Source organism: Dermochelys coriacea, chromosome 8 (assembly GCF_009764565.3).
Source record: "Dermochelys coriacea isolate rDerCor1 chromosome 8, rDerCor1.pri.v4, whole genome shotgun sequence".
Taxonomy (NCBI): domain Eukaryota; kingdom Metazoa; phylum Chordata; order Testudines; family Dermochelyidae; genus Dermochelys; species Dermochelys coriacea.
The window spans coordinates 44,475,583-44,490,989 of NC_050075.1; the positions used below are offsets into that span (position 1 = coordinate 44,475,583).

General features: G+C 43.2%; 1 protein-coding gene across 2 annotated transcripts in view; it reads left to right on the forward strand.

Annotated features, from left to right (window-relative positions):
• Nucleotides 1-15,407, forward strand: part of NOTCH2 (notch receptor 2) — a 141,603-nt gene that overhangs the window by 54,660 nt on the left and 71,536 nt on the right. Inside the window, exons 6-7 of one of the 2 annotated variants that reach the window (XM_038413057.2) lie at nt 11,877-12,110; nt 13,574-13,729. In XM_038413057.2, the coding sequence (XP_038268985.1) occupies nt 11,877-12,110; nt 13,574-13,729 (390 nt within the window). Of the gene's footprint in view, nt 1-3,271; nt 7,640-11,876; nt 12,111-13,573; nt 13,730-15,407 lie in introns of those variants that run through there. The other variant, XM_043520154.1, reaches the window with a different exon arrangement.

A 15,407-nucleotide genomic window follows, 5' to 3' on the forward strand; every position in this document is an offset into this window, starting at 1 on the left:
GGAGCTGCAGGAACAGATCTTTACATGTCTTGCATGTGTATTTTGGTGAGGCATGGGGAACCTCTCTTGTGTAGCCAAACTAATTTTCAACTGTTTACAGCTGTAGAGTAGAGTTTTGCTAATTTTTAACTGAGATGGGCTGGGAAGAAAAAACTGTTTCGTGGAATCTCTTTTGAAAGTGACAGCTTATACTGCTGGTCTCTTATGATTCAGTAAAGGCAGGCACTGCTTTGGAAGCCAAAATCCTGTGGGATGATCTTGAATTGATGCAATGCTGCTCCACTTATCGCTTTTTTGGGAAAAAAGTGTGGTCACAATTTATGTATGTGTAGGCAAGCTTATTACTATGCTTGGCCGATAGAGATGTTACATTTTGTGAAATGGTTGGAGGATGTAAGTGCTAAGCCTTCATAGTGTTGTTCTACAGCCTCCTCTTGTAGAGTTTGGTTGTCAAGCTGAGTCCAATTTAAGCTATTTGCAATTTGAATGTCTCCTTTATAGCAAATCACTCTTAATATCTATGCCATGTCCTATGTGGAGCAGTATTGTGGATACCCTAATGTAATCTGTGCTGCATCCTGGGAAGAACAGGACTGAGTAGTATTAAAGCCCCTACTTGTTGAAGAAGCCATCTGCCAGGCGCAATTCTTTGCAGTCTGGCCCACCTCACATTGCAAATATGAATTTCTCTGTTGGTGCCCAAATTCAGCCCTTGGAAGCTGTTTGGTGCTTTCAGCCCAGCCTTCCTGACCCTGCAGCAAAGCTAACAATCTGTGGAGACTCCCCACTTTGCTGGGGAATGCTCTTGATTTTTCCTCTCCTTTACTCCTCTTCTCTGAGGATTCAATCATGGTTTCATTGCGCAATGTCCACAAACTGTTGTCATCAGTAATGATCAGCTGCTCTCACCTTCAGGAAGCTCAACTGTGGTCTACCTGGCATTGCGGGTAAACCCTGATGTCAGGCAACTTCCTGCATTTGTCATTGGCAAACTTTCTCAGGTGGTTCTTGGTGAAGCTCCCCCAAAATCATCTCTAGGTTTCTGTAACAAGGAAGCCCTCAGAGGCAGACACGGAGGGAATGCCACAAACCGTCTGGTGAGTGGAGCCAGGAAGGCTAGGCCCCACATCCTGGAAGCAGAGGGGCGGACAGGAAGAGGAAGTGTAAAAAGCTAATAGACAACCACAGTGGCAGTTGTTTTTAGGTGTCATCAGGGCTTTACCATAGCCCTTTGTTCATGGACAAAGCAATCCATGGTTTTTAAGGTGGAGAGTGCACCTGTTTGTTTAAGGGGCATCTACATTCAAGTGAAGTGTATGTACAACTGTATGGGGCCAGGGCAGCTGAATCCACTGGTTAACTTCAGCTTGGATTGTACTTAAGAAGTGGATTTGTCTCTAAGAAACTGTTCTTACTTTAAGCTTCTCTTCAGGCATGAGGGTCGATGCTTTCTTACTTTAATTGTTGTGACTCTGGTCCTGTGCTTCTCATCTGTTGCACCAGGGAGCAGAGCTTCAGGCAGGATTTTTCAAAGGAACCCACAAGGGTTAAGCATCCCAGCTCCCATATAATTACAGTGGGATTTGGGCACCTTTTAATCCCGTGAGCATGGGCCTGCCCTGTGTACTGGTGAATAAAAGTGCCACAGTGTGGCTGGCAGCCTCCGGGAGGAATTTTGGTCAAGTCAGCCTGAAGTGGCATGACTTTTCTCTGCCAAGAAGGCTGACAAATATAAAAGAGCTAGATTGAAAAAATTGCTGTAAGATCTTGTGCTCTCATTTCTCATGTTTAAATTTACTCTTTTGACAGAAACCACTTTCTTCAGCTTCTGTTGCAAAAATAGATACAGTAACAAGTAATACTAATTTTGTGAGGGCAAAAAATGGGCTATGCACAGGATAATTTTCAGCACCATAGTACTTCTCCATGACATTTCAAGTGATAAAACAAAGGCTTTAAATTAACCCGGTTAGAAAGGTGATACTGGCTCTGAAATCTCAAAGTAATCAGCTCACTGAGCCCTAAACTACTGAATATATTTGCTTCTAACTTTTCAGAAATTTTAAATCTTTACCAAGCAGTGAGTGGTATAATGTTTGTGATGCTGGCAGGCCCTTCCATGGGAGTGCAAGAAGCAATGAGCATCCTTGCACTAAAATGTACAGAGACTGGTAAGAAGCTATGGGAGAGTGCAGTCCTGTTCCCTGTAGCATCTCCATTGGGGGTTAGCTGTTAAAAAGGGGGCAGGGATGGGAGGGGAAAAGGTTGGATTATGATCCCTTTTCTCTCTTCTACCTCCTGCACAAATTGGCAGAGCTAGCCATTGTGGGGGGAGGGCACACTGCACCCTGCAAAGGTGGAAGAGCTGCAGCTCAGGGATGCAAATCCTGGGAGATCCCAGAAAAGATTCCAATGTACTTGACCACAATTCATCCCGGAGTCTGCCATCCACATTCAGCTTCATCCACAGTTTGAGGGTAAATTCATATTCAAAGGGATTTAAATTCCTGCTTTAGCTAAGATTGCATTGAGTATGAATTATGAAATATTGATCAGATCTTCAATATCATTCTGCGCTGCTTGCTAATTCCCAATAATGAGTCTGGATTAGCAGATGACCACTAAGGAAACAGTACAACTTTAATATGTTAAATGATCTCTGGTAGAATCAACATCTGCCAATACAGAACACATGTTCCTCTTGTTCCCTCATGTTCGTAGTGATCTTCCAGCTTTGGAAGTACTCTTTGAATGTGCCAAGCCGTCTCTTGAGGGGCTTGTACCATGGCACTGAATGACATTTGCATAAACTTGTCTCCAAGATGAAGAGGGCTGGACTGCCGGTACTGAGTCTGGATTGGTGGATGAGATGAGACTAACAGATAAGACAGTTGTTCTAACTCCTGCTGACATCATCTTTGGTCACTTTCTCCTACTAAGACCTGGTCTACACTTATAAATTTGGCTGGCATAGCTGTGTTGACCATTCTCCCTCCCCTCTGACATAGCTATGAGGAAGTCCTACTTAGATGTTGTTATACCAGCAAAAATGTTGTTTTGCTCATATAATATAGTCTGTTTGGGGAACTGGTATAAGCTCTCTCTCCACTGGGGGCAGGTTGCTGGTACAGCTATACCAGGAAACCCCTTCAAGTGAAGACCAGACCTTATAGTGAGGTGATTAATGTCTTTAGGTAATTACTAAAAATACATTGCTGTATTAGCTTGAGAAAATGGAGCATTTTTGTGACTTTTGTATTTTGTCTTACAGATCTCTTCACTTACTAGGTCTTTTCCAAGTTTACTGTGTTTTCTAGAGGAGGTGAAGAGAGAGGGGATGGACGAGATGAAGAGTGGTTTAATGTGGTGATGTATCTCCTTTCGACCACTTCTCCATCACCATCCCATCCCAAAGCACTTCACCAGCCACCACCCTGTCAGCACACCCAATCATTTCATACTACCAGTGACTTTCCACATCATTCATTTTTCTCATTTATATTAGTGCCTCCAAAGAGCCCCCCGGTAGGAGCTGCATGTGCAACCACTAGATCATGGAACTGTTTTCGGGCAATAGTTGGCAGTTAGGGGCATGTACGATTCACTAAAGCCCAACATTTTAAGTCAGAAGGCTTAAAATCCCCTCTAACAATACCTCGGTTTCGCTGTCTGCCTCATAGAGTGGTCATGAAATTATCTTTGTTTTTCATCATGTTATCTTAAAATGATTGTAGTTTATATCTAATCTAAATCAGGGATGCAATTCAGAGTCAGGTCTTATATTTGATAATAGATACATACTGGTAGTTTTTGCTATCTTGGGTTGCCTCCAGCTTTGCCCAAGATGGCAGATCATCAAAAAACCTTGCATTTAGGAGCCCTTCCTAATCACCCGGGTAAGTTCTTTGTTTCAGATAGGCCTAAAAGGTGCCTTTTATGCCTTGGGGAAGAGCCACTCTGCTGCCAATGGCTGTGCTTGTGATGCCTACAAATTCTTCAGAAAGACCAAAAGACATGGGTCCAGCAAGGTGGTGTGGTGGTGCATGAATTGTGGAGACCTCTTCTTGAAAAGCCTCCCCAGATGTGAATAATGTGCCCACTAAGCCTCCCCCAGGCTGAGAGGGGTAGTTGTGGCTATGGTGCCTGGTGGAGAATTATTGAAATGAGTTCTAGGGGCTCAGAATCAGTGTTCATCTGATGTATTGGATCCATGAGATCTGATCCTGAGCCCTAGGAGAGTCAGAGAAAAGACTCTGACATTGAAACACAGGATTGCCATGTTAGAACAGACCCATGGTCCATCAGCCCCATTATTTATTCGCCGATGGTGGTAGACACTGGATGCGTCAGAGGAAGGGGCAAGAAGCCCCATGTAGGCAGATGTGAGTAATCTGCACCACCGTGAAGCTCTCAATCCCTAACAGAGATTGCATTAAACCTACATAAAACACCCATCCCTCTTAGCAAGATTCAAAATTCTTGACTTCAGTGACATTCTGTGGCAATAAATTCCAGAGTTTAATTATGCATGTGATGTAGTATTTCCTCTGACACATTTTGAATTTCCCACCTATCAATTTCATTGAATGTCCCCTTGTTCTTGTGTTATGACACAGGGAGAACAGAATGTCTTGATCTACCTTCGCTAGACCATCTATTATGTTATATGTTTTTATCATGTCCCTTCTTTGTCTCCTTTCAATGGTAATCAACCCATTTCTTCAAACTATTGCCACAGGAGTTTTCCATGCACCAATCAGTCTTGCTTTCAGTGTGTGAAACCTCTCTATTTCAATACCCTTTTTGAGGTGGGAAGGCCAGTACTGTACACAGTGTTCCAGTTGAGGCTTCATCATTGATTTATATATATCTATTCTGCATTATACAAAATTGTTAGCTTTTTCATCTGCACTTGCCCATTGAGCAGAGGTCTTCATTGACTTTCCCCTTCAATGTACATTACCTTGCAGTTATCAGCATTGAATTTCACTTGCCATTGTGTTGTCTGTTCACCTAACTTGGTTAGGTTTCTCTAACATAAATAACTTTTTGTCCTGTGGAAAGTTTGTTACCTCACTGCTCCGCCCACCTTTCCAGATCATTAACGAGATGTTAAACACTGGACCTAATGGAGATCCTTGAGACATTGCGCTGTTAACCTTTTATCATGATGAAAGTTGACCACTTATTCTTACTATTTTCTTGTCTCTGCCAGTTTTTGAGCCATGACAGCACTTTGCCTCTCACCCCATGACTACTTAGTTTCTTTAACAGCCTCTTGTGAGGGATCATGTGAAAGCGTTTTTGAAAATGTAAATTACATCACCTGGTTCTCATTTGTCCCCTGCTTTCACATGCATGCAAGTCTAATTGGCGAAAGACAACTTTCCTTTCCCTGTCATATCTTTCAGATGTTTTTGTTCTAGTTTAAAGAATCCATTCAACCAATTCACTAGGTACAGATGTGAGATTTACTGATTTGTAATTCCCCAGATCATCCCTCGAGAATAGGGCCTCCACACCTGGGCTGATGGGATCTGTCTCCTGCATTGGACTTTCTATCTGATCCACTTGGCAAAGCCCCCATGAGACACTCTAAGCATGTAGATGATGTCATACGACCTGTAATCATGTTCTGCACTGAGCCACCACTACTCTTCCTCAGGATATGTGGGATCAGGTCCTCTAATATTCCCTCCAAAGCAGTGTTGGATGAAGTCTGGTGTTGTGGAAGGCTTTGTACAGGTCTGTCTAGTCTATCTATTTGAAGGGTGCTCAATACCAGTTAGATCTGAGCTAAGTGCTTTGGTGAACTTGCTTCTAAGGAAAATGGACATTGGTATACTTGATCACAAATTAACTCCAAAGGGAGTCTGGTGAGCCCAGGAAGTTCTTGAGAGCCTCTGTCCTATTAAGTGTCTTCAACACTAAAATAAGATCTGGTCTTCACTACGGGAGATCGATGTTGCTGCACTTGATGCAGCAGGGGTCGATTTAGCAGGTCTAGTGACGACCTGCTAAATCGACAGCAAAGCACTTTCCGATAGACCTCGGTACTCCAGCTCCCCAAGAAGATTAAGGTAAGTTCATGGGAGAGCATCTCCCATCAATGCAGCATAATGAAGACACTGGGATAAATCAACCTAAGCTACGTCAACTCCAGCTACATTATTCATGTAGCTGGAGTAGCGTAACTTAGGTCGACTTACCCTGGTAGTGAAGACAAGCGCTAAATCTAAATGGGTATTATTGATGGGAAGAGGGGTGTTGACTAGAGCTGGGTGGGGGTTTTTCGGTAAACAGTAAATTTACTGAAAAATGCATTTTTTGGGGGCACCAAAACTGTTCATGAATTTGGGTAGAATTCAGTAAATAGCTTTGTGTGAAGAAAATTGAAAATGTTGCCGCTGATGTGGAGTGGGATTCTTGGTGGAGAGAGAAGAGCCAATGGGACATGCTTTCTGGAGGTACATCTGCTACTGTTTCTCTGGATGTGGCAGTCTCGGCTGCTTCCTCATCTCCAAGTAATGCCTCAGTTTTTCAGAACTTAGTGTGCACAGTGGCTGTGGTTCTGTCTCTGCAGCTGCCTTGCTAATGAAGCCATACAATTTTTTTGGCATCCTGGAGCTCTTAGGGAGAGGTATGGAGATATCAATGAGGGCTTGGTGGTGCTAGGTAAGGAAGTCTTGAATCACCCTGACTCTCTCTTCCTTCTGTATCAAGGAAATCTGAGCACTTATACCAGGTTCCCAGGAAGAGTTTCTAATTTTTCTCCATCTTGCACTAGGCTGACCTTGTAGACTCTGTTGTGAAAGAGGTGCATAAAGCTGGGAACTTGTCTTCAACCCCGGAGAACAGTCTACATGATTAAATGTGCTGGAAAGAAAAAATTATTCCTTGGTGTCCTTAAATTTGAGAGCTGCCAGCTACCTGGCCGTTATGGCCATATATAAAACTTCTTTGTGCTGATCAAAAGCTGCCCTTTTCAAAAATCCCATCAGAGAAATCGGAAAAGTGTTTGCTCTGCAAATGGGAGCCATAGAAATAATGTACACCTAAAGTATCCTATTCTGTATAGTTGCTCATGGAGAACTTAATCCCTGATAAAAAGAAAAGGAGTACTTGTGGCACCTTAGAGACTAACAAATTTATTAGAGCATAAGCTTTCGTGAGCTACAGCTCACTTCATCGGATGCATTAATCCCTGATGACTTCCAAGAAACAAAAGCACAGAAAGTACCTCTGTTTCATAGTCAATAAACATTTAGAGCTGAAGGTTGTTATCTTATTCTGTCTGTTTTCTGTTTTGAAATACCACATGGACTAGGTGCTTACTCTGTACAAGATCACTTAGAGCTAGTCTTCTTTTCACTGATTTCTCTGGCTCTACAAATATCTGTGTCAGAATAAGATTGAAGTGGTTTGTTGGAGAAACTTGTTGTCATAAACATACAGCATAAAATCCCTCTTTTACTTGTAAGGGGTTAAGAAGCTCAAATAACCTGGTTGGCACCTGACCAAAAGGACCAATAAGTGAAGAAGATCCTTTCAAATCTGTGGGGGGAGGTTTTGTTTGTGCTCTGTCAGGACAGAGAGCGGGACCAAGCAGGAAAAAACCTTCTCCTAAAACCCTACCTGAAATAAGCATCTAAGATTACAAAAATTGTAGGTAAAGCAAGGAAATGCGTTAGATTATGTTTTGTTTTAGCTTGTAAATTTTCTCTATGCTAAGAGGGAGGTTTAGTCCTGTTTTTTGTAACCTTAAAGTTTTGCCTAGAGGGGAATCCTCTTTATTTTAAATCTTATTGCCCTGTAAAATTACCTTCCATCCTGATTTTAAAGAGGTGCTTCTTTTACTTTTTCTTGATAATAAAGTTCTGCTTTTAAGAACCTGATTGGTTTTTAGTGTCCTAAAAACCCAAGGGTCTGGTCTGTGCTCACCTTGTTTACCTATTTGGTTGGTATATTATTCTCAATCCTCCCCAGGAAAGGGGGTAAAGGGACTTGGGGGGATATTTTGGGGAAACAGGAACTCCAAGTGGTCCTTTTCCTGAATCTTTGGTGGTGGCACTCACTTGGTGGTGGCAGCAATACTGTCCAAGGACAAGGAAGAATTTGTGCCTTGGAGAAGTTTTTAACATAAGCTGGTAGAAATAAGCTTAGGAGGTCTTTCATGCGGGTCCCCACATCTGCACCCCAGAGTTCAGAGTGGGGAGGGAACCCTGACACTTGTGCATCCCCTGCTCATTTTATATTGCATGTATGAGCTTTCCTTTTATTAAGGAGTTGCATAGTTCCCCAAATTTGCATAGAAGCATAGAGGATTAGGGTTGGAAGAGACCTCAGGAGGTCATCTCGTCCAACCCCCTGCTCAAAACATGTTTGTGCTTAAAGCATTGTCCAACAACAGTTCACCAATTCATATTGTGCATAACTGCAAATATACAACAAATGTCTCTTACAGGTTGCATTGGTCCAGATTCTAATCTATGTTACAGGTACATCTGGAGAAACTCCATTGACTAAGTATTTTAGACTTGTTCCTTATTTCATAGCTTTTTTTTGTCCCTCACAATCTCTGCTCAGGCTTAGTCTGTCTGTGCAAATTTTCAGAGGTAAAATTTGAGTATATCTTGTGCAAGGGATAGATTTTTTTTAAAACAGTTTTTAAAAGACATTTAGGGTTAATGTTACTTTCCCCATTATTCTTAACTAAAGACTTGTCAGCAGAGGCTGAAGATTAATCTTCAGAGAAACTCCCAAGAATAGGATTCACTGGGACCGAAGCCACAGGTTTCCTTAGGCACAGCTTCCATCCATCACCACCTCCTCACAGTGTTCCTCTTCCCCCCTTCTGGTAACTCAGGGGACCAGGATCTTCCCTGAGGACATGGGGTTATATTTCCATTGAGAACAATGGGAGGCAGTGACCATCTTTTCTAAAGGCAACCCGTGTCCTCAGTCCCATTAAGAACAATAGATGATGATTACCACTTTGAAAGAGGGCAGTCCTTGAGTTTCTCTGAAGACATGTCAACTTCTGAGAGAGTAGCTTCCAGTCATGAAGAATAACTAGAAAAATGACCACTAATCCAGTAGTGCCAAAATCAAGCATTTAAAAACCATAAGGCTTTTAAAAATACATGTTGGGTTTTGATTTACCTTCTGGTTTTTGAACCTCTAGGGTTATGCTTGGGGCACGATTTCAAGCTTTTCCTCCTTAATCAGGAGGGTTGGAAACTTTTAAAATGAGAACTGAAATTCTTATGTATTCACACAAGTCCAGGAGTTGGGGCTTTAAAAAACACTAAATATCACAAGATAAGATAAAATCCCAAGAGTTGGCAGCAGTGATTAATTTGAACTGTCTCCTCAAAAACGGCCTGATGCATTACTCAGCCTGGAGGGGAAACCATGGAAAGATGTGCAGCAAGATATAAGTGGGTGCAGGAAGGAAAGGGAATTTGCATGTTGGGGGGGAGGAAAATGTGGTGAGCAGGAGGGAGAGAGACACCAAGGCTCTGGTGATTCAAAGTAGCTGTAAACCCAGCTTAACTGGGCAGGGCTCTCCAGTTGCCTTGTGTTGCTCTAAATCAGTGTGAAGTAGCCAGAACCTAACTGAATCTGGAACTGAAAGTTATCATTTGAAAAAAAAAATTCAGGGTGAACAGTACATATCTTCAAATTGTTAAAGTATTCTGTCATAAAACATGGTAGCGTTCTCTTGGTTTCTTGTTTATGGCTCATATTTATAATTTAAATATGGAACTGCTGAGACAAATTACGTTAACATGGAGCTATAATTGAGCACATCAATAATTTAGAGCATTTATTAGTGGGCAGTAGTTATCCCCCAAATGAGCATTATGGATCCAGGAAATTCAGAGTGAAGGTTAAACTAGCAGGCATGTTAGTCTGGAAATGCACAGTTAAATCACCCAAACAACCGTAACTCTGCAAAGTAGTGTCCCCATGATGGGAAAAATATGTATATACATTAGATATAGATCTTTAAAAATCAGTTTAATCACTCCAGGACCACAGTCAATGCCTTCATTCTTACTGCATGGTGTCATGACAGGCATTATACACCTGGATTGATGCTAAGCCTATCAGACAAAAAAGGCCATGAGCACTTTTGGTGCTTTCACTGCAGCCCGCAGGGTGTTGAGAAAAATTTCAAAGCGTGGCTAAAGCTGATGCCATTTTCTTGAGATTTTTCTTTGAAAATTCAGTGGACTTAGAGGAGAAAATAATCAGTCAATCTTTGACTGGATATAAGTTAACACTCAGAAGTCAAGAGAAACACAGCATCTTTAATTCCAGGAGCATGCACTTTAGACTGAGGGTATGTTTACACAGGAAAAGTTCTGCACAGGTTAGCCTACTTGTGCTATCTTGAATCCAGCCTGCACAAGTAACAATACCAGTGAAGGCATGCAGCATGGGGTTCAGAGCAGGTAATATAGGCCCAGCACAGACTTGCATATGTATTCGGCTTACTAGCCTGCTTTGAAACCCACACTTCTGTCGCTCTTACTATTGGTACACGAGTTAGCTGGATTCAAGCTTGCTTGGGTAAGTCTGTCTTGCGCAGTTTTCCTGTGTAGACATACTCTGAGTCTGCTCAGGCTTTTAGCAACATCTAGTTTATACTGGCTATGTCCAGAGATATGATGCAGATACTCCAAGGATAGGTATCTACAAAACTACTCCTTGCTCATATCCCCATGTATATTGTGACAGGGTCGGGCCAGATGGCTACAAGAGAGTAATAGAAGGCAGATATATTAGCCCCAGCTTAAGCAGGTCCTTTTTCCCTGGGTAAGGTAATAGGGAAGGTTCCAGAACAATCAGGAGCCTTCTGGAGACAATTAAGACAGACAAGCTGATTAGAACACCTGCAGCCAATCAAGAAGCTGTTAGAATCAATTAAGGCAGGCTAATCAGGGCACCTGGGTTTAAAAAGTTGCTCACTTCAGTTTGTGGTGCGTGTGTAAGGACGAAGAGGTGCTAGGAGCTGAGAGTGAGAACGCATACTATTGGAGATCTGAGGAGTACAAGCATTATCAGACACCAGGAGGAAGGTCCTATGGTGAGGATAAAGAAGGTGTTGGGAGGAGTCCATGGGGAAGTAGCCCAGGGAGTTGTAGCTGTCACACAGCTGTTCCAGGAGGTACTCTAGACAGCTGCATTCCACAGGACCCTGGGCTGGAACCCGGAGTAGAGGGCGGGCCCGGGTTCTCCCAGATCTCCCAACTCCTGGTCAGACATAGGAGGAGTTGACCTGGACTGTGGGTTCACGAAAACGGCCAAACTGAGGGCTGCCGTGAAGCTCCAAGGCGAGCAAATCCGCCAATAAGCGCAAGACCACCAAGGTAGAGGAGGAACTTTGTCACAATATGTTCTTCCAAGGCAGTGTGCCTCCCCTTCTAGGGCTGGGGGAAAATTCATTGTCACAATAACTAAATGGCCAGGAGCCTTTCTATTGAGGCTGTGAACATGATAGTCAGTTGTGTTAATAGCTATGCCTGCTATGGATTGGATTGGGACACTAACTGTTCAGATAGGGCACTGGTAAGCTGATCAAGTTGTTTGTTAGTCCTTCATTAGCCCAAAGGACTTATTTGTTGCAAGTATATCTATCTTCACTTGGCAATGCATGGGTCACCTCCATTTACAGGTTAAAGCAATAGTGGGTACCTGGGTGTGTTTAATCAATTATGTTTTTCTTAGAAGTACTCCCAAGACAGTCATTTTCTATTCCACAAACTGTCCCATATTCAGGATTTCTGACTCTCCCTCAATTAGTGGAATGGCATCTTGTGGAAGGCTTCCCTGGAATTCTGTTAAACTCATCCCTCTTGACTTGCCAGGTCAGTTTTGTACTGAGGATGTGGATGAATGTCAGCTCCAGCCCAACGCCTGTCAGAATGGAGGGACCTGCACCAACCACAATGGAGGCCACAGCTGTGTCTGTGTCAATGGCTGGAGTGGGGAGGACTGCAGTAAGAACATTGACGACTGTTTCAATACTCCCTGTGCTGCCGGGTCCACTTGTATTGATCGTGTGGCTTCATTTACATGTATCTGTCCAGAAGGAAAGACAGGTAAGGATGAGAAATGTGCATAGCTCTGGGATTGCTGTTCTGTGCTGCCAGCGGACAGCTAGAGGTGTAGGATACTATTTCTAAAGTAAACTAAAATGTGCCTTTTAAAAAACTTTAAAAAGTGTTACTCATTTCTGGCTCAAGGAGCTCAGACCACAGGAGCAGCTCCCCTATCCGGTGAGAGAGTGCAATGCACCCTCCTCTTTGTGGCCATCCACCACTTATGTGGAAGAGGACCCTCTCTTGGGAACGTTCCTAGCCATGCATGCAGGAGCACAAGTGAAAGGGAAGGTTTCTTATATTCTCAGCACCCTCCTCACCTGTGCAAAGGCCAGCCAGCATCTGGCCTGTCACGGTAAATTGTGAACAGTAAGATTAAAATTGTTGAATGTTGAGGCTTCTAATAGAAATGCTTAAAAGCATAAATGAAGGCTAACAGGACAAACCTAACTGTCCTTCTGTGTGCACATGGCACAGGAGATAGATCCTGGCCCACACCTAGGCCCCCGGCACCATTCGGGCAGTGCAGAGCAAGTGGCCTTGGACAAGGAGAAATTGAGGCAGTTTGGACTTCAGGGCAGGCAGCTGCATCACTGTGTGGGGCCCGAATACTCTCTGATGTCACCCTGCGGGTGGTAAGGGACTCCTCTGTGACCAAGGGCAGGATAAGATGGCCACCCTGCACACACTGAGGGGAAAGACCGTTGTGATCCCTTATTTAAGGAGGAAGAATTACTTGCAGACCCTGTGAGGGCTGTACTACCCTGAGAAGGTGTGGTTGGATGGGGCCCTGTGCAAGAACTGGAATACAGCTTGTCTATAAAACCAGAGCCCAGGAATGGGGCGACTGGATTTTGGAGCTCCTGTGCCTCTGGGATATCACACCCATACAACTAAAGTGGGGAACTGGGACGTGGCTTCATACAGGAGGAGTTGTGCTTTAAAGCTGCCTTACCTGGCCTGGTGGGGAATCCCCTGCAGGTGTAGATAAGAAGCTAAGAGCACTGACACACCAAGTGAGCTGCACTGGCAGTCTGGAGGCTATGCAATAGCTCCTGACCAGGTTGAGGACTGAGGAAGGGAGCTGCATTGGTGTGTTCACCAGAAGATGCACCATGCTAGCTGGGGAAGGGGAGAGAGAAACTAGCTAGGAAGAGCTGCTTCCAGCTGATGCTTTAAACACTAAACCATTATAGCATACGAGGAGTACTGACAAATGCTTTGAAACCACAACGGTATGACATGCCATTTTATTATGCTGTACAGTACATGGTCAGATTCCAATGGCAAATATCTGCAGAAGACATCTTCTTCTGTCATGGTTCCAGTCGCCTCTTGGCATGGGAAATGGGACCTAAATTAAAAAAATCAGTGTGGAGAATGCTAAATGTGTAGTGCAACCTGATGAACAGATTTTATTCTTTTCAATGAACTGCTTAGTGTGACCTCCTTTGCTTCTGTAGGTCTCCTGTGCCACTTGGATGATGCATGTGTTAGCAACCCATGCCTGATGGGAGCTCTGTGTGATACAAACCCTCTGAATGGACACTACATCTGCACCTGTCCCCAAGGCTATAAAGGAGCAGACTGTACTGATGACGTGGATGAGTGTGCTATGGGTGAGTTCCCATCTGCTATTTGTGCATTTGCTAATAGGTAGGTTTGTGGATGTTCTACTTGAGAAACTGATGGAGGAACAGCTTGTTGAAGTATGTGACCTATGTGATACAAAGGCCCAGGATACAGTCTTGCATTGTTCCATCAACAATTTAAGACTTGTGTCGTACTTTTGATCCTCACAGCACTTTACAAACATTGTATCCTCTCTCCAGCTCTGAAAGGTAGGCTAGAATGACCAATTCTCTATGAAAAGGAGTACTTGTACATGAATGCATCCGATGAAGTGAGCTGTAGCTCACGAAAGCTTATGCTCAAATAAATTTGTTAGCATGCATCTGATGAAGTGAGCTGTAGCTCACGAAAGCTTTTGCTCAGATAAATTTGTTAGCATGCATCCGATGAAGTGAGCTGTAGCTCATGAAAGCTTTTGCTCAAATAAATTTGTTAGTCTCTAAGATGCCAAAATTGCTCAAGATAGTTAAGCCCCAGGCAGACTGCGAAGATCTACAAAAGGATCTCCCAAAACTGGGTGACTGGGCAACAAAATGGCAGATTAAATTCAGTGTTGATAAATACAAAGTCATGCACATTGGAAAACATAATCCCAACTATACATATAAAATGACGGGGTCTAAGTTAGCTGTTACCACTCAAGAAAGAGATCTGGGAGTCATTGTGGATAGTTCTCTGGAAACATCCACTCAATGTGCAACGGCAGTCAAAAATGGTAACAGAATGTTGGGAATCATTAAGAAAGGGATAGATAATAAGAAAATATCATATTGTCTCTATATAAATCCATTGTACGCCCACATCTTGAATACTGCGTGCAGATGTGGTCGCCATATCTCAAAAAAGATAGATTGGAATTGGAAAAGGTTCAGAAAAGGGCAACAAAAATTATTAGGGGTATGGAACGACTGCCATATGAGGAGAGATTAAAAAGATAGGGACTTTTCAGTTTGGAAAAGAGACGACTAAGGGGGGATATGATACAGGTCTATAAAATCATGACTGGTGTGGAAAAAGTAAATAAGGAAGTGTTAGTTACTCCTTCTCATAACACAAGAACTAAGGGTCACCACATTAAATTAGTAGGCAGCAAGTTTAAAACCAACAAAAGGAAGTATTTTTTCACACAATGTACAGTCAACCTGTGGAATTCCTTGCCAGAGGATGTTGTGAAGGCCAAGACTATAACAGGGTTCAGAAAAGAACTAGATAAATTCATGGAGGATAGGTCCATCAATGGCTATTAGCCAGGATGGATAGGGATGGTTTCCCTAGCCTGTGTTTGCCAGAATCTGGGAATGGGCAACAGGAGAGGGATCACTTGGTGATTACCTATTTTGTTCATTCCCTCTCGGGCACCTGACATTGGCCACTGTCGGAAGACAGAATACTGTACTGGGGTAGATGGACCTTTGGTCTGACCCAGTATGGCCTTTTTTATGTTCTTACTGGCAATCACAGCTTTTCCCAATATAGCCTAATCTGCAATCTTTATAGTGCTGTTGCCGTCTCTCCAGTTTATTCCTGGTGGTTCAGATGCCAGTGAACTGTTTATGATAACAGTCTCATTTCTCTGCTGGGAGAAATAAGGAAAGGCAGTGATCCAGTTACTTCTGCCCCAGCGGCAGCTGTTCCCTGGGATTAAGCTCATTTACCTGGCAGGAG